At 42.0% G+C, this 24,773-nt stretch overlaps 2 protein-coding genes across 6 annotated transcripts in view; one reads left to right on the top strand and one right to left on the bottom strand.

The window, feature by feature from the left end:
- Window positions 1–24,773, bottom strand: part of LOC306835456 (uncharacterized protein) — a 55,209-nt gene that overhangs the window by 14,698 nt on the left and 15,738 nt on the right. The gene's annotated exons all lie outside the window — the stretch shown is intronic.
- Window positions 6,342–22,043, top strand: LOC306835458 (uncharacterized protein). Of its 3 annotated transcripts, XM_079362003.1 has the most exons (3): window positions 6,342–6,586; window positions 7,939–8,399; window positions 8,439–9,781. In XM_079362003.1, exons 1-3 carry the CDS (start codon window positions 6,394–6,396, stop codon window positions 9,312–9,314), a joined length of 1,530 nt encoding a protein of 509 aa, XP_079218129.1. In that variant the 5' UTR covers window positions 6,342–6,393; the 3' UTR covers window positions 9,315–9,781. The 3 variants fall into 3 exon arrangements, 1 of the variants encoding a protein (XP_079218129.1); XR_013780644.1 differs by lacking the exons at window positions 7,939–8,399; window positions 8,439–9,781 and adding an exon at window positions 20,620–22,043 and having other exon boundaries at window positions 6,497–6,586; XR_013780645.1 differs by lacking the exons at window positions 6,342–6,586; window positions 7,939–8,399; window positions 8,439–9,781 and adding exons at window positions 19,346–20,003; window positions 20,620–22,043.

Raw genomic sequence — 24,773 nt, 5'->3', positions numbered from 1 at the left:
ATATTTGGAAATATCGGTATCGGATTTTTACAACCGATATTGGAATTTCTGAGTCTGCATGAACGCAGCATGGGACGTTTATGGGCGCGCGCTTGATGACGTTAAACAACAACAAATACAACACGCTGGACTCGTGGCTAACAAGTTAGCTCACCCGGTGAATGAGGTGTCCGTGGTTTGGAACTATTTCCAAGTGTCAACTACGGATAATAAATTTGCAATTTGCAATGACTGCAAAGCGTCGGTTGTGCGAGGAGGAAACAAGGTGTCTTCCTTTAATACATCAATTTTAATAACCCATGTCAAGATGAATCACGCGGAGTTGCATGTTATATTTGCACAGCAAAGTGATGAAAAGAAGCAACAGCCGAAACCGAAGAAAACCACACAGTTGTCGCTTAAAGAGTCAACTGAGAAAAAACTATGTGGCAGCAATGGAGAGGCTGCTGGTGGAAGTGCAGATGACCCAGGCCGGGAGGACCAGGACTGCCCACCTAAGAAGGCTCGAACTGGAAGCATGAACATGCGGGACATGTACTAAGAAATCCTTGCAGAGAATGAAGTTGTAGCTCAAGCACCTACAAACGAGACAGCGCAGGTGAGTAATTAATTAACTTAATCAAACTAAATTTAATCTGCTGTGCTGAGTGTGTCACATTAAAAATATACATTACATACAATGAATACAATAACCATTTGGCAGTCAGTGCTTCAAAGAAAAATAAATAATAGACATTCTATTATATATTTATTCCCTGTCTCTTTTTTATTCTTTCTTTAGGTGCATGCATACCTAGGAGAAGCCATCCCCTCGAAAGGATGCCCTTTGGAGTACTGGAGGGATCAAGAGAGAGGATTTTGTTACTCTAACCCAGTTTGAGTATATTATTTGAGAAGTTATGGCCAGTCATTGACTATGTTTGTTTACAACTAATGGACTGATGATATGCCTCTTCCTTTTTTTATATTGTCTGTGGTGTTGTTTGAGGCTGTTTGTTGTTGAGGTTTCTCTCTAACACTAAATAAATATGGCACTTTTTTCCATAATCTAAGTTGTTCTCTTATTTTTCTCAGTGTGTACATTTGGAAAGCCATATTTCATTCACAAATGCATCCAGTGGGGCATCACAATAAAATTAGGCATAATGTGTTAATTCCACAGGAGATATTTTATGTTGTTGCTACCTAACAGTTTTGATGTAAAAAGCCTGCATATATCGGCATCGGTGATATCGGTATCGGAAATTAAGAGTTGGACAATATCGGAATATCGGATATCGGTAGAAAAGCCAATATCGAGCATCCCTAGTTAGAATCCAACATGGCTGCTACGTGCATCAACAGTACTTTAAGCTGTAACTACAGTGTTTATTAACCGCTTGTTGTTGTTTTTGTGTGATTAAATCAAACACACCGACAGTATTGTGACTGTCATGCTGTCATGTCGTTTTTATACACAAACTATCACACAAGCCGAGTCCCATTCCAGCAGCCGCAGCCTTCGTGGGCTGCATTGTCAGAACGATTGCGTCACACCGGCGTGATAAGTTCTGTCCCAATTCAGCCGCTCCTTCAAATGCAGCCTTCTTTTCCCCGATTTGGAGGCTCCAACGGATGGATCTGTTGCAGCCTTCCCTTCCCAAGATGCATTGCGCACAAGGGACATTCACCATTAATGTTAACAACGGCATCCAGAATAATGTCTGATAAAAGGTTGAAAATAGCCCTTGGTCTTCAGTGGAAAAAGCAAAGAAGAGGCGAAGGCAACAGATAAGGAGAACCCGCACTAATGGGTGAAAGCATGGCTAACAGAGAGATTCCTCTCACCAACCGCGCTGAGTGGTCAGCCTGCAAATAACACTGAAAGTAGCCGTAATCCGTACACAGTTCCTGGAGGAAACATTCACATGACATTCACAGAGCAGTGTTTGAACCTAAAACTACAAAGTCAATCAAACAAACAGGTAATGTTCACATTTTACTGGAAATGAAGAAGCATAAAAAACAATACAAACCTAATCTGTGTAGGCAGACTCGAGGGTTGAAAGCTGCATCCAGCAGGTGGCGTTGTTGCTTCGTTTCCCGTTTTAATCGACAAATTTCCTCCTCATATTCTGCTTTTGTTCCTTCAAACTGCTCCAGAATCTCTTCAGCAGCTGCAGGCAGTCTCTGCTCGGTGAAAGCTCTCAGCAACTCAACTTCAGACATTTTAGAAAAATCGCAGCAACTTCTCCCCCCAAAACTCCGTTTATATTTCAAACTGACGCGTTACCTTGGTTACCTTACCCATAGATATATCTAAAGCCCCCTTTCCACACAGTAGTCCGGTACGGATCAGTACAGTTTGGGTCGATAAAGCCTGATATCGTTTCCAGAGCCACCCGCGTGTAAGCCGTGTGACGATAGCCGCAACGTAAATAGCGTCTTGTGATAGCAGCTAACACAGCTAATAGCTAGCTAATAAATTAAACAAAGGAGAAAAAACGCTGCTCCATGCAAACCCACGCTGGAAGACATCCAGCCGTTCATCCACTTCGTCACAACATGTGGATCTTGATCACAAAACTCAATCAACCTTTGTTTCAGATAAGGCTTCGTGTCTAGAGGAGAAATACAGACATAAACAATGACAGTCTACGGTTTAAACATGGCGGGGTTTACTTTTTAACCTGTTGTAACACGGGAAGTGACGATTTCTTCAACCAATCAGCGGACTGCAGTGTTAAGCTCCACCCAGCACCATATAGATGAGACATGACTCACTTGCGCTGTTCGCCAATCGGGAGCGACGTAGCAACGTGGCGGCCATCTTGGGACAGGCAGCTGTCCCCGCTCAGTACATTGACGTTAATGGTGCATGTACTATTTAAATAAACCAAACCCGCTCAATTTTTAACCGATTTTCAAACGGATTGATTTGTTATAAACGTCAAACAAATAGCTGTTAAATATCCCGTTTTGGCTGGGAAACAGCCTTTCCTTAATTTCCAAACCTTGACCGGTATGGTCAGAGATGTGTATTTCTACATACTCAATGCATCATGTTAACCATGATCTTGAATAAATATAAACAGCTAAAGCAATGGCTACACACACAAGGCATTTATATTAAATCACTATTTCTAACATTTAATTGTCCCAGTTACATTAGTAACCTCTCGTATAATTATAACTAAATACAACAGTGAAATATAGCCTCTGTATTTATTTTAGATGTACACATCGGTATTATGTTACCACTGAATGGAGCAGAGAAGGAAAAGTATTTGTTTCTAAAAACTTTAATGAAGTAAAAAAAACTATTCATATTATATAATGTACAATCCATTAGCTGAGTCTTTTTTCAGCATCCAACCACACCATGTCCATGTTCTCCTGCCGACTCCCTAAAGTAAATAAACAAAACAAAAAGACCCATCATGATTCCAATAATTGAATGTAAATAACAGCTAACAATGCACACATACACCTGTAGTTAATTACTTAACCTGACACTAACTGCATTGTATTTTCTTTAGGACCAGCTGAAACATTATTAGATTAAAGATATTTAATCAAAGTTAACTCAGCTGACCTCAGACTTACATCTACGTAAGCTGAGTCAACTTTGTTATGTAATAAGGTGCATCCACGGGAGCCTCTCAGCCAAGTTAGACAGCTAATAAATACTACAACATACACAGAGACAGTCAGACAGACATCAGTGAGGTTGTATAAAAACATTATTGGTTTAGTATTTGTCGATAAATTAAACTTGATTGTTGTCTCAGCCGTGATAACTTGCACAAATAGGCTGGAAAACAACCATGTTTCACAAAAGCGGCAATTTCAACATGTACAAACATCATGTGTTATATCCACGTATAATACGGTTTGTAATAAAGCAAACCGTTTGTAAATACGTCTACATTTCATGAAGATAAGAGTATTTTTGTTGAACTTTATCACTTACCTTCCGCCTGCACCCATAGAGCGCAGCACGTCGATAATCTGACCCAAGATGGCCACCACGTTGCTACGTAGGAGAATCCCGCATGAGTCGTCTAGTGTTTTTATATATCTGTGGTTTAAACTCTGTTCTGTTTTTTCTTCTCGAGACACACCTACAAACATCACGTGTCATACCCACGTATAATAAGGTTTTTGTTTTCCCACTTTATTTATCATCAAAAACTGACTTTTACAACAATCACAGATTACATCTAAAGTTACAGACCGAGCTTGACTTAACAAGACTTAATAAACAAACAAAAAAAACAACATGAACAAATAGAACAATAAAACACAAACATCTGAGGTCTAAGTTGGAAGCAATGACTTTAAACTTTGAGTTAGTTCTGTTGTGTCTCAGAATAAATTTAACCAAATGCACGAAACAGAGACGGAAGGAAACGGAATAACAATTTATTGGAACTATGAGTGACACAGTGATAATGTAACATGAAATATAAGTGACACTAATGTGGATCATAAATCTAAAGTGACTCAAAATGTGTACATGTAATTTACGTGACTCAACTATGTGAACAAGGAATAGAACGTGACTAGAACTATGTGACAAGAAATATAATGTGACTCGAAAAACACGCGTGAGGAAGCCAGATGGAGACGAACAAGACGACGAGGAACACGAGGTGCGGGACGGGCAGGACTGGGAACACTGAGAAGGAGAAAAACACGAAGGGTCAAATATACTACAGGGAAAAATACAAGTTAAATCACAGAGTACTGAATTTCAAGAACACGGAGCGCTACTAACCACTGGGGATGAACAATAATCTGGCGCTGGCCTCCTGGAAGGAGCCAGCTTAAATAGCCAGCTGATTAGGATGAGCCACACCTGTGGAGCTCACCTGCAAACACTAATTGAATGATTATGGGAACACAGAGGGAGTGACAGACAGGGAAACAAACAGACACACGTGGGGAGAGACAACTAGACCAAAACATGACAAGTTCAGCAGCTTGTTTAGTTCTAATCTTTATAATTGATTTTTGTAAATTTGTTAATTCATTCATGAAAATGAGAAAAAGTGGTTTGACTTTTAGAAATCTGCATTTATGAATGTATTGTTTGGGCAAGATAATGACTGCATTATAGAATCTCCTCTTCCTTTTTTCTTCTAATAAAATACCCAATTTTATTTTGTTATATTCTAAAGTTGGAAAATTTAGTTCTTTAGTAGAAATCCAGTTTCGAAACGAACCCCAAAAAGTTTTTGTAAAATTACAATCATGAAATAGATGTTGTTGGGTTTCAATTTCAACATCACCAAACACACAGTTATTTCTTTCAATATTGAATCTTACTCTCAGGAATTCATTACATGGGTAAATGTCATTAATAATTTTAAAGTGTGTTTCTTTTGCTTTCGGTGAGAGTGAGTTACTCGGTCCTAATTCTTGAAATATTTCCAACAGAATAATCTTTTAAAAGGAAATTTCTTTTGAGTGGAATTGGGAAGAGTTCATAAGTTAAAGATCTACGATTAATTTTATTTGTGCACTTTTTCTCCCCAAATTCAATACCATCTATATAAAGTGAAGGTAACTTAGGTATTATTTTTTGATTTGTCAATGTGCCTCTTACCATATCTATGATTGCTTGAGGAATCACCTTAAAAACTGTTGAATATTGTTAAGTTGTACATTCCATGTTGTATTTTAACATTAAATCATTGTATTCAAGCAAATTCCCCCCTGAATCCATTAAATGTAAAATAGACCAAATACCTCTCTCCGCCCACTCATGACAATATAAGGACTTATGCTGAAACAAAATACATCTATTATTCCATATTGGATAGTTGTGTGGGGTTACGCATAATAAGGTTTGTAATAAAGCGAACCGTTTGTAAATCTGTCAATATTTCATGGAGTTAAGAGTATTTTTGTTTTAGGAGAATCCCGCATGAGTCATCCAGTGTTTTTATACATCTACGATCGAGCCGACCCCAAAAAGGTGGAGCTAAACACTGCAGTCCGCTGATTGGTTGAAAGCATCGTCACTTCCTGTGTTACAACAGTAAACAAAAAAACCCACCATGTTTCAACCATAGACAGTGGACGTTTGTGTCTTTTTATTTCTCCTCGAGGCACACAGCCTTCTCTGAAACAGACCTTGATTGGGTTCTCTTTTATAAAGATCCACATGCTCGTGACAAAGTGGATAAACTGCTGGATATATTCCATCGTTGTTTTTTTGTGTAGCGTTTTTCTCCTTTGTTGAGTATAGTAGTTAGCGGTTAGCTGTTAGCGGTTAGCTGCTATCGTCATACAGCTTGCACGCGGGTGGCTGAGGAAACGCAAACGGGATCAGGCTTTATGAACCAAACTGTCAGTTTGAAATATAAACTGAGTTTTGGGGGGAGAAGTTGCCGCGATTTTTCTAAAATGTCTGAAGTTGAGTTGCTGAGAGCTTTCACCGAGCAGAGAGTGCCTGCAGCTGCTGAAGAGATTCTGGAGCAGTTTGAAGGAACAAAAGCAGAATATGAGGAGGAAATCTGTCGATTAAAACGGGAAAAGAAGCAACAACGCCACCTGCTGGATGCTGCTTTCAACCCTAGAGTCTGCCTCCACAGATTAGGTTTGTATTGGGTTTTTATGCTTCTTCATTTCCAGTAAAATGTGAACATTACCTGTTTGTTCGATTGACTTGACTTTTCCCTACAAGCGAAAAATGTTTGTGTTGCAGGATTGTGTGAATGTCATTGTGTCGATGAAATATATTGAAACAAAATTTCCCCATCTGACCCTGAAGAAACAAGCTGAGGGGGAGGGGCTTGTCAAATAGATATCAGTGTTTGTTTTAGTCTCCTACAATCAGCCAGGGTGGTGTCATGGCTGCCTTTTACCTGTTGACCAAAGTCAGAAAAGTTGTAGGTTCAAACACTGCTCTGTGAATGTCACTGTTTCCTCCAGGAACTGCGTACGGATTACGGCTACTTTCAGTGTTATTTGCAGGCTGACCACTCAGTGCGGTTGGTGAGAGGAATCTCTCTGTTAGCCATGCTTTCACCCATTAGTGCGGGTTCTCCTTATCTGTTGTCTTTGCCTTTTCTTTGCTTTTTCCACTGAAGACCAAGGGCTGACAACACCAGTGCCATTTTCAACCTTTTATCAGACATTATTCTGGATGGCGTTGTTAACATTAATGTTGAATGTCCCTTGTGCGCAATGCATCTTGGGAAGGGAAGGCTGCAACGGATCCAACCGTTGGCGCCTCCAAGTCGGGGAAAAGAAGGCAGCATTTCTCGGCTGCATTTGAAGGAGCGGCTGAATTGGGACAGAACTTATCACGCCGGTGTGACGCAATCGTTCTGACAATGCAGCCCACAAAGGCTGCGGCTGCTGGAATGGGACTCGGCTTGTGTTATAGTTTGTGTACAAAACGACATGACAGTCACGATACTGTTGGTGTGTTTGATTTAATCACACAAAAAGAGCAACAAGCGGTTAATAAACACTGTAGTTACAGCTTAAAGTACTGTTGATGCACGTAGCAGCCATGTTGGATTCTAACTCGGGCTACTCCAAGTTGCTCCGACTTTTCGACGTGTAAATGTGACTTCAGGGGGCGTTCCAGTTCATAGTTGAATTGAATTCTGACTTGAATTTCAAATTAAAGGCGTGTCTTAAAAATGATGTTATATATTGATGTTTACACCGATTCGATTGAATCTTTGTTCAACCAATCAAAGCATCGATGTGGAGTGATGGATCATTGAGCCCCGAGGTCCCCTCATTACAGAAAAGACATAAAGCCATGTGCTGCTTCCTGACACCACTATGAGCTTTCTGTCACTCGCTGCCTTGAAGTGCAGTGACTCCGCCCACTGAGACATCTCGTGCACGCCCTCTATAAAGTAGTGCTATCAGTGGTTTCATCTGAGTAGTAAATTCAGGTTTTTATAACTATGTATTTCACTGTTTTCACAGATGTGCAGGAGCTGGTGGTGAGTCAAGACGAGGTTTCCCCTGAGCAGCAGGATCTGAGCCCTAGACTGGACCAGAGCGAGCCACCAAACTCAGCACAAATTAAAGATGAAGAGAAGGAGCTCTGGGGCAGACAGGAAGGAGAGCAGCTTCAAGGGCCAGGGGAGTTTGATATCAGCATGTTAACATTCCAACTTGTCCCTGTGAAGAAGGAAGAAGAAGACGAAGAGAAACCTCAGATCTCACAGCTTCATGAAATCCAAAGTGAAGAAAGCAGAGACACACAGCATATAAAAACAGAAGCTGACGGAGAGGACTGGGGAGGAGCAGAACCAGGCAGAGACTTTGATCCAGACAGTCATTTACAGCCAGATACTCCTGACAAGACTTCAGACTTTTCTGGATCTGATACTGATGACAGTGATGATTGGGAGGGGAGAGATGAACCTCAGGAAGGTTTAAAACTTCTGCCAAACAAAGACATACCAGATACTCCTGACACAAGTTGGGTTTTGGAGGGCTCCAGGAATTCTCAGGAAGATTCAAACCCTGTGCAAAACAAAGATTTACCTGAGCGTAATGTGGTATGTAATACAGCTAAAATATCAGTCAGCTCCTCTGAATGTGCTACAAGCTTCGGACAAAAGAAACCAAAAAAAAAAAAAGTAATCCAAACAGGAGTGAAACTTTTGAGTTGCAAAAAAAACAGCTGTTCACTTTGTGAAAAAAGTTTCTCTTCCCAAACTGCTGTTGTGAGGCATATGAGGACCCACACAGGGGAGAAACCCTACAAATGTTCAGTTTGTGGTAAAAGTTTTACACTAAATGGAAGTCTGAAGTACCACATGTCAGTTCACTCAGGAGAGAAACCATTTAGCTGTTCAGTTTGTGGCAAAAGATTTGGACAGAATGGAAATCTTTTGCAACACTCTGCAGTACACTCAGGAGAGAAACCATTTAGCTGTTCAGTTTGTGGCAAAAGATTTGCACACAATGGAAATCTTTTGCAACACTCTGTAGTTCACTCAGGAGAGAAACCATTTAGCTGTTCAGATTGTGGCAAAAGATTTGCACAATATGGAAGTCTGAAGTACCACATGGCAGTTCACTCAGGAGAGACACAATTTAGCTGTTCAGTTTGTGGTAAAAGATTTATACGAAATGTACAGCTGAGGCAACACTCTGAAGTTCACTCAGGAGAGAAACCATTTAGGTGTTCAGTTTGTGGTAAAAGATTTGCAAGAAATGGACATCTGAGGCGACACTCTGCAGTTCACTCAGGAGAGAAACCATTTAGTTGTTCAATTTGTGGTAAAAAATTTACACGAAATGGAAGTCTGAAGTTACACATGGCAGTTCACTCAGGAGAGACAATTTAGCTGTTCAGTTTGTGTTAAAAGATTTGCAAGAAACAAGCATCTGAGGAAATACTCTGCAGTTCACTCAGGAGAGAAACCATTTAGCTGCTCAGTTTGTGGTAAAAGATTTAAACGAAATACAGAGCTGAGGAAACACTCTGCAATTCACTCAGGAGAGAAACCATTTGGCTGTTCAGTTTGCGGTAAAAGATTTGCAAAAAATGACACGCTGAGGCAACACTCAGGAGTTCACTCAGTAGAGAAACCATTTAGTTGTTCAGTTTGTGGTGAAAGATTTCTAGGAAATGGCGATCTGAAGTGACACTCTGCAGTTCATACAGGGGAGAAACCATTTAGTTGTTCAGTTTGTGGTCAAAGATTTACACAAAATGGAAGTCTGAAGGACCACATGAGAGTTCACTGAGGTGAGAAACCATTTAGTTGTTCAGTTTGTGGTCAAAGATTTGCGCGAAATAAAACTCTGCAACACCACCTGGCAGTTCACACATGAGAGAAACCATTGAGTTGTTCATATTCTTAAAAAAAACTGCCTCTCTGTCTGTAAATGTCTGTACTGCCAATTAATTCCTGTAGGAATCTATCAAAAAAGGTCAGACACATTTTAACTATGTTCAGATTAAAATACACAAAACAGACTCCAAAATAAGTCTTCTTCAGTTTGATCTTTTCAGCAGACAGAGTCACATGATGAAATAAATCCTGCATTCTCAATCAGTTATTCAAAAATGTTGTACAAATGTATTTGTTTTGTATTTAAAATGTATTTTTGTTCCAAACATAAAATAAAGTGTTGTTCTTTTGTAAATTGGTCTTGATATTAACGGACCTGCTCACAGTGTTTTAGGAAATACCTGAGCTGCTCTGTTTTGTGAAAAAAATATTTCCAAGAGAAGTGATACAGATACTGATACACAGAAGATAGTCCTTACACGTGTTCCCTTTTCAGTACAGGATTTGTAAAAAAAAAAGAGCTCTGAGACAACCCTTGGATGTACATGCAGCCAGGGGCAGCTGTGGATCACTGGTAGGTTTATGCCCAGCTCCTGCACCCACATGTCAAATTCTCCTTGGTTAACCCACATCCATGTGTGTAGTTTCTGCGTTGTGTTCTTGAGTTTTGGCAATGACTCAGGAGACAGCTTGTGGTTTCTGGCTTATTCTGTATTCAACAGAGGGGGAAAAAAACAATCACCGAGTTGTGTGTGTTGGAGTTAAGCGTCTCTCCACGGACCAACTGTCAACGGCTCTGACCAGAACACATACCGTGCACATACCTCCGTCATCACGTACACACACACTCCATCAACAGGCAGGAGGATATAAAATAATAAAACAAAGTGTTTTGTTGAAACTCATGCCATCTGTTGCACATGCCAACTACTGAAATATATATAATTTGTTATTAACCAGACCTCTACACACATCTACATTTTGTTCATAATGCTGAAGCCAGACTATTTTGCAGATGCAAAACATGTCATCACATAACACTTCTGTTGAGTAATATAGTGTGGTGGACTCAACAGGACAAGGAAAAAGATAGTAATAATACTGTGCAGTTAATGGCATGTTAAAGTGACATTTGTGATCAGAAGGTTATGTAAAAAGTATTGACAGTTATAAGTAATGTTATAAGTATCATACATATTGTGCAGTTTTGACTGGAGTATAGATATATAGTTACAAGAATATAATGTAATATATAATATAATATAGATAGTATAGATATGATATAATAAAGGTAGCATGATAACATTGTAATAATATTGTATACTATATATAAAGAGAATATATATAAATACAGACTAGCTCCTGCTGTTGTACTGCCTGATGGTTGTGGGGACAAATGAGCATCTGAAGCATTCTGTTTTGCTCATGGGGGGGAGGAGGCGTTGGCTGAAGGAGCTGCTCACCTCCCACAGCTCGTCGTGGAGAGGGTGAGAGGAGTTGTCCAGGATGGATATGATTTTGTCCTTCCTCCTCCTCTCAGCCACTGTCTCCAGAGTCTCCAGTTCCAGGCCAACGACAGAGCGGGCCTTCTTGGCCAGTTTATTAATCCAGTTTGCCTCACCAGTCTTGATGCCACCCCACCAGCACACCACAGCAAAGAAAAGTGTGCTGGTCAGCACAGACTGGTAGACGGTCTTGAGGAGTCTGTTACAGACACTGAAAGATTGGAGTTTCCTCAGGAAGAACAGCCTGCTCTGTCCTTTCCTGAAGATGACGTCAGTCTAGCTTATTGTAAATGTGAACCCCATGGTACTTGTAAGAGTCCACCCTCTCCACTTCCTCCCCCTGAATGATGACTGGGACAGGGGGCACCTTATCCTCCTGTAGTCCACTACCACCTCCTTTGTCTTTGCGATGTTGAGCTTCAGATGGTTGCTGTTGCACCATGTGACGAAGCTCTCTATCATCTAGAACCTGTTTCCATCGGCGGGGTCGACGTGGAGGTGGTCAGAACCTACGGGTACCTGGGGCTGCAGCTGGATGACAAGCTGGACTGGTCGCCTAACATGGACACTACCTGCAGGAAGGGACAGAGCCGTCTGTACTTCCTGAGAAGGCTGGGGTCCTTCAACATCTGCAAAAAGCTGCTGCAGATGTTCTACCAGTCTGTGGTGTCCAGCGTCCTCTTCTACGCCGTGGTGTGCTGGGGAGGAAGCTGCAAGAAGAGGGACGCAGCACGCCTGGACAGACTGGTGAGGAGGGCCGGCTCTGTGGTGGGTACAGAGCTGGACTCACTGGTGACAGTGGTAGAGAGGAGGTCTCTGGACAAAATGCTCTCCATCATGGACAACACACACCACCCTCTGCACAGCACCTTCACCGGCCAGAGGAGCATGTTCAGCGAAAGACTGCTGTCACAGTCGTGCTCCACGGACAGACTCAAGAACTCTTTTGTCCCCCTGGCAACAAGGCTGTATAACACTTCACTGTCACGGCAGGGAAGAAGCGCACGGTGATCCCTGGAATCTTTTTTCACTTTTTTCTCACTCCTCACCTGCACTACTGACCTCAGAGTCAGCCCCCAGTTGGACACTGTAATGCATATTGATAGTCACCTTACTGAGCACTGGTCACTTTAAAGATAATCACCCTAATCATGTCTGGTTTCATCCTACTGTTGTGTTATGCTACATCTGTAAGGGTTGACATGATCACCCTAATTAGGTCAAGTTTCACTCTATTGTCTCCAACACTTAATGCTAATCTGCCCATCAATAGTTGGGTACTTAACGATAATTACCCTAAGCACTCCTGGTTTCACCATATTGTCTAGGTCACTTAATGCAAATCACTGCTCCTTTAAGTGGGTGAGCCAATTTACATTCCTGCATTGACTGTTTAACGACTGTACTCACACCTCTGGCATAAGCTCAAACACCTCTGTACATGCACATGTAACTAGTTTCTAAAGGTCAGCACTTTGTTTCTAAGGCTCTTTAACTGTTTACAGGTCTCTTTTAACCAACACATATTTTTCTCTCCTCACAGGTTATGTACATTATGCCATATTAGTTTTAAGTCTAACTGCTAATGCTAACTGCACAGGTTTAACATATAATTATGTTTATTCTTAGTCACATAGGGGCTGCTAAATCTGTTTGGGGGATTTGTATACAGAGGGGAGGGGGGACAGCGGGTGTGTATTGTAACTAATGTCTTGTGTCCTGCCTGTCTGTATACTGCTACTGAATGCCTTGAATTTCCCTCGGGATCAATAAAGTATCTATCTATCTATCTATCTATCAGACCTCTGTACTCCTCCTTGTTGTCACCAGTGATACGGCCCACGATGGAGGAGTCGTCAGAAAACTTTTGGAGATGGCAGGAACCAGAGTTTATCCTGTAGTCTGAGGTGAAGAGAGTGAACAGAAAGGGTGCCAGAACAGTTCCTTGGGATACTCCAGTGTTGCCCGTCACCACATCAGAGACACAGCCATCCTCTCGGACATACTGTGGTCGGCCAGTGAGTTAGTTAAAGATCCAGGATGTGGTGTCGGGGTGCAGATGAATATCCAGCAGTTTTTCCCTCAGGAGGCCGGACTGGATGGTGTTAAAAGCACTGGAGAAGTCAAAGAACATGACTCTCACAGTGCTTCCCGGCTTCTCCAGGTGTGACAGGGCTTTATAGGTCAGGAAGACGATGGCATCCTCCACGTCAATGTGCCGCTGATAAGCAAACTGCAGTGGATCTAGGAAAGCAGTGAGCAGGGTCTTTGGGTGCTGGAGAACCAGCCTCTCAAATGTCTTCATGACATGTGACGTGAGTGCTACAGGCCTGTAGTCATTAAGAGTGCTGCGATGACCTGTCTTAGGAACTGGGACAATGCAGGAGGTCTTCCACAGGTCAGGCACCAACATCAGCCTGAGGGAGAGGTTGAAGAGGAAAGATTCCTGCGAGCTGTCTTGCACACACCTTGAGGATCCTGGGGCTGATGTCTGGTCCACTGGCTTTTGTTATGCAGAGCTTGGAGAGCTGTCGTTGTACCTGGCTCGTAGTAGAGAGTGAGAGTGGGGAGAAGGTGTGGGGGACTGTTCTTTGTTTCTGGAGAAAGGGAGCTGGGGGGTGAGGGGGGTGAAGTGGGACTGTCCTTTGAGGCTACTGGTGAGGGAGGGCTGTCCTTTGAAGCAGCTGGTGATAAACAGAGAGGGGATGGTAGTACGGTTGTTGATGGGGGGGGGGGGAGCCGAGTCTCCAACAGAGGTGCGAATGGCAGTTGGAGTGATGGGTGAAGACCAGACCCACTGTCGGAGCTCACCGGGGTGGTTTTTTTTTATCAAACCTATTGAAAAATAGGTTCAACTCAGCAGCAAAAACTGGGTCTCCTTCAGCTTTGGACACAGGCTTGCTGCAACCAGTCATCTGCTTCATGCCATTCCACACCTCCTTTGAGTTGTTCTGACCCATCTTGGCCTCAATCGTCTCCTTGTAGCTGTTCTTGGCCTCTTTCAGCTTCTTCTTTAGAGTCTTTTGGAAAGCCCTGAGCTCCTCCCAGTCTCTAGCCATGAAGGCCCTCTTCTTGCTGTTAAGAAGCCCTTTGATATCTTTATTGATCCATGGTTTGTTGTTGGAGAAGCAGCGAACCTTTTTAGTAGGGACTATGGTATCCTCACAAAACCGGATACAGTCTGTAATGCAATGAGTGAGTCCTTCAATGTCATCACCGTGTTCCTCCTGAAACAGTTCCCAGTCTGTGACATTAAAACACTCCTGCAGGGCATCCTCTGAGTCTTTAGACCAAACCTTCACAGTCATTTTTCTGGCCACCTGTTGTTTCATCAAGGGCCTGTAGGTGGTATCAAGGTGGATGAGGTTGTGGTCTGATTCCCCGAGGGGTGGGAGGGAATAATACAGTGCGTGTTTGTGTGGACATAAACAGCTGTTTGTCTGATTGACCGCTGAACGTGATCAGCTGATGTCGCATCATGTGACACTGTCGAGGAAAGGACGTTTCATGTCTGTTAAAACTGATTTCCTCCGTCCTCCCTCCTCAGCCTTGTTTTCTCCGTGCATCTCTGGTGGGCGGGACTAAAACACAAGTGGAGGAGACAATTTGGAGGACACTCGATGCAAATAAGGGAACCGGAACGTCCCTTATGGTACAATGACCTGAGGGGCCTAGTTGTAGGAGTTCTGTGATGTAAACTGAAGTGAGGGCTTTAAAGCAAGCAAGATCTTTACGCGTCTATACTGAACTGGGAGCCGGTGCAAGAATGTCAAAAGAGGCGATATGTGATGACGTGTTTTGCATCTGCAAAAGAGTCTGGCTGCAGCATTTTGAACAAAATGTAGATGTGTGTAGAGTTCTGGTTCATATGAAAATATAGAATTTCAGTAGTTGGGTCTGGAGGTCATCAGGGCATGGAAGTGTCTTGCCCAAGGAGACTTTGACATGTGGCTGCAGGAGCTGGGCATATGTATGTATGTGGCTGCATGTACATCCAAGGGTTGTCTCAGAGCTCCATTTTTTTTTGCAAATCCTGTACTGCAAAGGAAACACGTGTAAGGACTATCTTCTGTGTATCAGTATGTGTATCTCTTCTCTTGGAAATATTTTTTCACAAACAGAGCAGCTGAAGTATTTCATAAAACAGTCTGTGAACGGGTCAGTAAATATCGAGACTAATTTACAAAACACAAAATATTGCAAACAAGACTTTATTTTGTGTTTGGAACAAAGGGATTTTTTACATACAAAGCAAATACAACATATTTGTACAACATTTTTGAATAACTGTTTCAGAATGCAGAATTTATTTAATCATGTGACTTTGTCTGCTGAAAAGATCAAACTGAAGAAGACTTATTTTGGAGTCTGTTTCATGTTTTTTTGATAGACTCCCACAGGAATTAATTAGCATAAGAGACATTCTGAATTTTCCTTCTTTCACAAGCATGGAACGTTTGGAAGAATCATGTTGAGAGACCATTTTTTAAGAATATGGACAACTCAATGGATTCTCATGTGTGAACTGCCAGGTGGCGTTTTAGGGTATCATTTCGTTTAAATCTTTTATCACAAACTGAACAACCAAATGGTTTCTCTTCTGAGTGAACTGCCATGTGGTACTTCAAACTTCCAATTTGTGTAAATGTTTTACCACAAACTGAACAGCTAAATGGTTTCTCCCCTGAGTGAATTGCCATGTGGTACTTCAGATTTCCATTTTGTGTAAATCTTTTACCACAAACTGAACAACTAAATGATTTCTCTCCTGAGTGAACTGCAGAGTGTTTCCTCAGATGTTCATTTCGTGTAAATCTTTTACCACAAACTGAACAGCAAAATGGTTTCTCTCCTGAGTGAACTGCAGAGTGTAGCCTCAGATGTTCATTTCGTGTAAATCTTTTGCCACAAACTGAACAGCAAAATGGTTTCTCTCCTGAGTGAACTGCAGAGTGTTGCCTCAGATGTTCATTTAGTTTAAATCTTTTACCACAAACTGAACAGCTAAATGGTTTCTCTTCTGAGTGAACTGCCATGTGGGTCATCAGACTTCTATTTTGTGCAAATCTTTTACCACAAACTGAACAACTAAAGGGTTTCTCTCCTGAATGAACTGCAGAGTGTCGCCTCAGATGTCCATTTTGTGTAAATCTTTTACTACAAACTGAACACTTGAAGGGTTTCTCCCCTGTGTGGGTCTTCATGTGCATCACAACAGCTGTTTGGGAAGAAAAACTCTTTGTACAAAGTGAACAGCTGTATTTTTTGCAACTCAAAAGTTTCACTCCTGTTTGGATTCCTTTTTGTTTTTTTTGTCCGGAGCTTGTAGCACATTCAGAGGAGCTGACTGATATTTTAGCTGTATTACATACCCCATTACTCACAGGTACATCTTTGTTTTGCACAAGGTTTAAATCTTCCTGATGATTCCTGGAGCCCTCCAAAACGCAACTTGTGTCATCTGTCTTTGATTCAGAGAGCGAAGTGTTGTCAGGACTATCTGCTATGTCTTTGTTTGGCAGAAGTTTTAAACCTTCCTGAGGTTCATCTCTCTCCTCCCAATCATCACTGTCATCAGTATCAGATCCAGAAAAGTCTGAAGTCTTGTCAGGAGTATCTGGCTGTAAATGACTGTCTGGATCAAAGTCTCTGCCTGGTTCTGCTCCTCCACAGTCCTCTCTGTCAGCTTCTGTTTTTATATGCTGTGTGTCTCTGCTCTCTTCACGTTGGATTTCATGAAGCTGTGAGATCTGAGGTTTCTCATCGTCTTCTTCTCCCTTCTTCACGGGGACAAGTTGGAATGTTAACATGCTGATATCAAACTCCTCTGGCCCTTGAAGCTGCTCTCCTTCCTGTCTGCCCCAGAGCTCCTTCTCTTCATCTTTAATTTGTGCTGAGTTTGGTGGCTCGCTCTGGTCCAGTCTAGGGCTCAGATCCTGCTGCTCAGGGGAAACCTCGTCTTGACTCACCACCAGCTGCTGCACATCTGTGAAAACAGTGAAATACATAGTTATAAAAACCTGAATTTACTAATCAGATGAAACCACTGATAACACTACTTTATAGAGGGCATGCACGAGATGTCTCAGTGGGCGGAGTCACGAGTGACAGAAAGCTCATAGTGGTGTCAGGAAGCAGTACATGGCTTTATGTCTTTTCTGTAATGAGGGGACCTCGGGGCTCAACGATCCATCACTCCACATCGATGCTTTGATTGGTTGAACAAAGATTCAATCGAATCGGTGTAAACATCAATACATGACATTTTTAAGACGCGCCCTTAATTTGAAATTCAAGTCAAAATAAAAGGCAAATAACACTGAAAGTAGCCGTAATCCGTACGCAGTTCCTGGAGGAAACAGTGACATTCACAGAGCAGTGTTTGAACCTAAAACTACAAAGTCAATCAAACAAACAGGTAATGTTCACATTTTACTGGAAATTAAGAAGCATAAAAAACCAATACAAACCTAATCTGTGGAGGAAGACCCTCGGGTTGAAAGCAGCATCCAGTAGCTGGAGTTGTTGCTTTGTTTCCCGTTTTAATCGACAGATTTCCTCCTCATATTCTGCTTTTGTTCCTTCAAACTGCTCCAGAATCTCTTCAGCAGCTGCAGACAGTCTCTGCTCGGTGAAAGCTCTCAGCAACTCAGCTTCAGACATTTTAGAAAAATCGCAGCAACTTCTCCCCCCAAAACTCCGTTTATATTTCAAACTGACATTTCTGAGCAGTTACCTTACCAGATATGTCTAAAGCCACCTTTCCACACAGCAGTCCGGTACGGATCAGTACAGTTTGGGTCGATAAAGCCTGATATCGTTTCCAGAGCCACCCGCGTGTAAGCCGTATGACGATAGCCGCAACGTAAATAGCGTCTTGTGATAGCAGCTAACTACTAACGGCTAATAGCTAGCTAATAAATTAAACAAAGGAGAAAAAACGCTGCTCCATGCAAACCCACGCTGGAAGACATCCAGCCGTTCATCCACTTCGTCACAGCATATGGATCTTGATCACAAAACTCAATCAACCTTTGTTTCAGAGAAGGCTTTAAAGACGTAAACAATCACAGTCTATGGTTTAAACATGGCGGGTTTTTTTTATACCTGTTGTAACACGGGAAGTGACGATTTCTTCAACCAATCAGCGGACTGCAGTGTTAAGCTCCACCCAGCACCTTATAGATGAGAGATGACTCAAATGTAGTTCTTTAGTAGAAATCCAGTTTCGAAACGAACCCCAAAAAGTTTTTGTAAAATTACAATCATGAAATAGATGTTGTTGGGTTTCAATTTCAACATCACCAAACACACAGTTATTTCTTTCAATATTGAATCTTTCTCTAAGGAATTCATTACATGGGTAAATGTCATTAATCATTTTAAAGTGTGTTTCTTTTGCTTTTGGTGAGAGTGAGTTACTCGGTCCTAATTCTTGAAATATTTCCAACAGAATAATCTTTTAAAAGAAAATTTCTTTTGAGTGGAATTGGGAAGAGTTCATAAGTTAAAGATCTCCTAATAATTTTATTTGTGCACTTTTTCTCCCCAAATTCAATACCATCTATATAAAGTGAAGGTAACTTAGGTATTATTTTTTGATATGTCAATGTGCCTTTTACCATATCTATGATTGCTTGAGGAATCACTTTAAAAACTGTTGAATATTGTTAAGTTGTACATTCCATGTTGTATTTTAACATTAAATCATTGTATTCAAGCAAATTCCCCCCTGAATCCATTAAATGTAAAATAGACCAAATACCTCTCTCCGCCCACTCGTGACAATATAAGGACTTATGCCGAAACAAAATACATCTATTATTCCATATTGGATAGTTGTGTGGGGTCACGAATAATAAGGTTTGTAATAAAGCGAACCATTTGTAAATCTGTCAATATTTCATGGAGTTAAGAGTATTTTTGTTTTAGGAGAATCCCGCATGAGTCATCCAGTGTTTTTATACATCTACGATCGAGCCGACCCCAAAAAGGTGGAGCTAAACACTGCAGTCCGCTGATTGGTTGAAAGCATCGTCACTTCCTGTGTTACTACAGTAAACCAAAAAACCCACCATGTTTAAACCATTTAAACCATAGACTGTGGACGTCTGCGTCTTTTTACTTCTCCTTGAGGCACACAGCCTTCTCTGAAACAGACCTTGATTGAGTTCTCTTTTATAAAGATCCACATGCTCGTGACAAAGTGGATAAACTGCTGGATATATTCCATCGTTGTTTTTGTGTGTAGCGTTTTTCTCCTTTGTTGAGTATAGTAGTTAGCAGTTAGCTGTTAGCTGCTATCACATGACGCTATTTAGATAGCGGATATCGTCACACGGCTTACACACGGGTGGCTGAGGAAACGCAAACGGGATCAGGCGTCATCGAACCAAACTGTACTGATCCATACCAGACTGCTGTGTGGAAAGGTGGCGTTAGATATATATATGGGTAAGGTAACCAAGGTAACGCCTCAGTTTTGTTAGTTTGAAATATAAACGGAGTTTTGAGGAGAGAAGTTGCTGCGATTTTTCTAAAATGTCTGAAGTTGAGTTGCCGAGAGCTTTCACCGAGCAGAGACTGCCTGCAGCTGCTGAAGAGATTCTGGAGCAGTTTGAAGGAACAAAAGCAGAATATGAGGAGGAAATCTGTCGATTAAAACGGGAAACGAAGCAACAACGCCACCTGCTGGATGCTGCTTTCAACCCTAGAGTCTGCCTCCACAGATTAGGTTTGTATTGTTTTTTATGCTTCTTCATTTCCAGTAAAATGTGAACATTACCTGTTTGTTCGATTGACTTGACTCCTCTCTACGAGCGAAAAATGTTTGTGTTGCAGGATTGTGTGAATGTCATTGTGTCGATGAACCAAAGTTTCACCATCTGACCCTGAAGAAACAAGCTGAGGGGGAGGGGCTTGTCAAATAGATATCAATGTTTGTTTTCGTCTCCTACAATCAGCCACGGTGGTATTAATGTTGAATGTCCCTTGCACACATTGCATCTTGGGAAGGGAAGGCTGCAAAGGATCCAACCGTTGGAGCCTCCAAATCGGGGAAAAGAAGGCTGCATTTTTTTCGCGGATGCATTTGAGGGAGCAGCTGAATTGGGACAGAATTTATCACACCAGTGTGATGCAATCGTTCTGACAATGCAGCCCACGAAGGCTGCGGCCGCTGGATTGGGGCTCAGCTTATTTGATTGTGTGTGAACAAAAATGACATGACAGCACGTCCACAGAGATAACTGTGGCACTGATAGCACAATTATAAAGTAGTGCTATCAGTGGTTTCATCTGAGTAGGAAATTCAGGTTTTTATAACTTTATGTATTTCACTGTTTTCACAGATGTGCAGCAGCTGGTGGTGAGTCAAGACGAGGTTTCCCCTGAGCAGCAGGATCTGAGCCCTAGACTGGACCAGAGCGAGCCACCAAACTCAGCACAAATTAAAGATGAAGAGAAGGAGCTCTGGGGCAGACAGGAAGGAGAGCAGCTTCAAGGGCCAGAGGAGTTTGATATCAGCATGTTAACATTCCAACTTGTCCCCGTGAAGAAGGAAGAAGAAGACGAAGAGAAACCTCAGATCTCACAGCTTCATGAAAACCAAAGTGAAGAGAGTAGAGACACACAGCATATAAAAACAGAAGCTGACGGAGAGGACTGTGGAGGAGCAGAACCAGGCAGAGACTTTAATCCAGATAGTCATTTACAGCCAGATACTCCTGACAAGACTTCAGACTTTTCTGGATCTGATACTGATGACAGTGATGATTGGGAGGGGAGAGATGAACCTCAGGAAGGTTTAAAACTTCTGCCAAACAAAGACATACCTGATACTCCTGACACAAGTTGGGGTTTGGAGGGCTCCAGGAATCCTCAGGAAGATTCAAACCCTGTGCAAAACAAAGATTTACCTGAGCGTAATGTGGTATGTAATACACCTGAAATATCAGTCAGCTCCTCTGAATGTGCTACAAACCTCGGACAAAAGAAACCAAAAAAAAAAAAAGTAATCCAAACAGGAGTGAAACTTTTGAGTTGCAAAAAAAACAGCTGTTCACTTTGTGAAAAAAGTTTTTCTGACCAAACGGCTGTTGTGAGGCACATGAGGACCCACACAGGGGAGAAACCCTTCAAATGTTCAGTTTGTGGCAAAAGATTTACAGAAAATGGAAGTCTGAAGTACCACATGGCAATTCACTCAGGAGAGACACAATTTAGCTGTTCAGTTTGTGGTAAAAGATTTGCAAGAAATGGACATCTGAGGCAACATTCAGCAGTTCACTCAGGAGAGAAACCATTTAGTTGTTCAATTTGTGGTAAAAAATTTACACAGAATGGAAGTCTGAAGTACCACATGGCAGTTCACTCAGGAGAGACACGATTTAGCTGTTTAGTTTGTGGTAAAAAATTTGCAAGAAACGAACATCTGAGGAGACACTCCGCAGTTCACTCAGGAGAGAAACCATTTAGTTGTTCAATTTGTGGTAAAAAATTTACACAAAATGGAAATCTGAAGTTACACATGGCAGTTCACTCGGAAGAAAAACCATTCATCTGTTCAGTTTGTGGTAAAAGATTTGCACTAAATGGAAGTCTGAGGCGACACTCTGAAGTTCACTCAGATGAGAAACAATTTGGCTGTTCAGTTTGCGGTAAAAGATTTGCACGAAATGGACATCTGAAGTACCACATGGGAGTTCACTCAGTAGAGAAACCATTTAGTTGTTCAGTTTGTGATAAAAGATTTGCGCAAAATAAAACTCTGCAACGCCACCTGGCAGTTCACACATGAGCGAAACCATTCAGTTGTTCATATTCTTAAAAAAACAGCCCCTTTTTCTGTAAATGTCTGTAATGCCAATTATTTCCTGTAGGAATCTATCAAAAAAGGTCAGACACATCTTAACTATGTTCAGATTAAAATACACAAAACAGACTCCAAAATAAGTCTTCTTCAGTTTGATCTTTTCAGCAGACATAGTCACATGATGAAATAAATTCTGCATTCTCAAACAGTTATTCAAAAATGTAGTACAAATGTATTTGTTTTGTATTTAAAATGTCTTTTTGTTCCAAACATAAAATAAAATTTTAGTTTTTTTGTAAATTGGTCTTGATATTAACAGACTTGCTCACAGTGTTTTATGAAATACTTGAGCTGCTCTGTTTGTGAAAAAAATATTTCCAAGAGAAGAGATACACATACTGATACACAGAAGATAGTCCTTACACGTGTTCCCTTGGCAGTACGGGATTTGTAAAAAAAATAAAAAAAGCCCTGAGACAACCCTTGGATGTACATGCAGCCAGGGGCAGCTGTGGATCACTGGTAGGTTTATGCCCAGCTCTTGCACCCACATGTCAAAGTCTCCTTGGTTAAGCCACATCCATGTGTGTAGTTTCTGCGTTGTGTTCTTGAGTTTTGGCAATGACTCAGGAGACAGCTTGTGGTTTCTGGCTTATTCTGTATTCAACAGAGGGAAAAAAAAAACGATCACCGAGTTGTGTGTGTTGGAGTTAAGCATCTCTCTTCTAACACTCCATAAACAGGCAGGAGGATATATAATAATAAAGCAAAGTGTTTTGTTGAAACTCATGCCATCTGTTGCACATGCCAACTACTGAAATTCAATATTTTGATATTAACCAGACCTCTACACACATCTACATTTTGTTCATAATGCTGAAGCCATACTATTTTGCAGATGCAAAACATGTCATAACACTTCTTTTGAGGACTATAGTGTGGTGGACTCAACAGGACAAGGAAAAAGATAGTAATAATACTGTGCAGTTAATGGCATGTTAAAGTGACCAGTGAAACAGTCAAAGTGACATTTGTGATCAGAAGGTTATGTAAAAAGTATTGACAGTTATAAGTATAATAAATATTGTGCAGTTTTGACTGGAGTATAGATATATAGTTATAAGAATATAATGTAATATATAATATAGATAGTATAGATACAATATAATAAAGGTAGCATGATAACATTGTAATAATATTGTATACTATATATAAAGAGAATTTATATAAATACAGACTAGCTCCTGCTGTTGTACTGCCTGATGGTTGTGGGGACAAATGAGCATCTGAAGCCTTCTGTTTTGCTTCTGGGGGGGAGGAGGCGTTGGCTGAAGGAGCTGCTCACCTCCCACAGCTCGTCGTGGAGAGGGGGAGAGGAGTTATCCAGGATGGATATGATTTTGTCCTTCATCCTCCTCTCAGCCACTTTCTCCAGAGACTCCAGTTCCAGGCCAACGACAGAGCTGGCCTTCTTGGCCAGTTTATTAATCTGGTTTGCCTCACCAGTCTTGATGCCACCCCACCAGCACACCACAGCAAAGAAAAGTGTGCTGGTCAGCACAGACTGGTAGAAGGTCTTGAGGAGTCTGTTACAGACACTAAAAGGTCGGAGTTTCCTCAGGAAGAACAGCCTGCTCTGTCCTTTCCTGAAGATGGCGTCAGTCTAGCTTATTGTTAATGTGAACCCCATGGTACTTGTAAGAGTCCACCCTCTCCGCTTCCTCCCCTGAATGATGACTGGGACAGGGGGCACCTCTTCCTCCTGTAGTCCACTACCACCTCCTTTGTCTTTGCGATGTTGAGCTTCAGATGTTTGCTGTTGCACCATGTGACGAAGCTCTCTATCAGACCTCTGTACTCCTCCTTGTTGTCACCAGTGATACGGCCCACGATGGAGGAGTCGTCAGAAAACCTTTGGAGATGGCAGGAACCAGAGTTAATCCTGTAGTCTGAGGTGAAGAGAGTGAACAGAAAGGGTGTCAGAACAGTTCCTTGGGGTACTCCAGTGTTGCCCGTCACCACATCAGAGACACAGCCGTCCTCTCGGACATACTGTGGTCGGCCAGTGAGGTAGTTAAAGATCCAGGATGTGGTGTCGGGGTGCAGATGAATATCCAGCAGTTTTTCCCTCAGGAGGCCGGGCTGGATGGTGTTAAAAGCACTGGAGAAGTCAAAGAACATGACTCTCACAGTGCTTCCCGGCTTCTCCAGGTGTGACAGGGCTTTATAGGTCAGGAAGACGATGGCATCCTCCACGCCAATGTGCCGCTGATAAGCAAACTGCAGTGGATCTAGGAAAGCAGTGAGCAGGGTCTTTGGGTGCTGGAGAACCAGCCTCTCAAATGTCTTCATGACATGTGACATGAGTGCCACAGGCCTGTAGTCATTAAGAGTGCTGCGATGACCTGTCTTAGGAACTGGGACAATGCAGGAGGTCTTCCACAGGTCAGGCACCAACATCAGCCTGAGGGAGAGGTTGAAGAGGTGCGGAAAGATTCCTGCAAGCTGTCTTGCACACACCTTGAGGATCCTGGGGCTGATGTCTGGTCCACTGGCTTTTGTTACGCAGAGCTTGGAGGGCTGTTGTTGTACCTGGCTAGTAGTAGAGAGTGAGAGTGGGGAGAAGGTGTGGGGGACTGTTCTTTGTTTCTGGAGAAAGGGAGCTGGGGGGTGAGGGGGTTGTTTCACCAG

This window comes from Symphodus melops (genome assembly GCF_947650265.1).
Source record: "Symphodus melops genome assembly, chromosome: 15".
In the NCBI taxonomy this organism is placed as follows: domain Eukaryota; kingdom Metazoa; phylum Chordata; class Actinopteri; order Labriformes; family Labridae; genus Symphodus; species Symphodus melops.
This window is presented reverse-complemented; position numbering and strand designations above follow the sequence as displayed.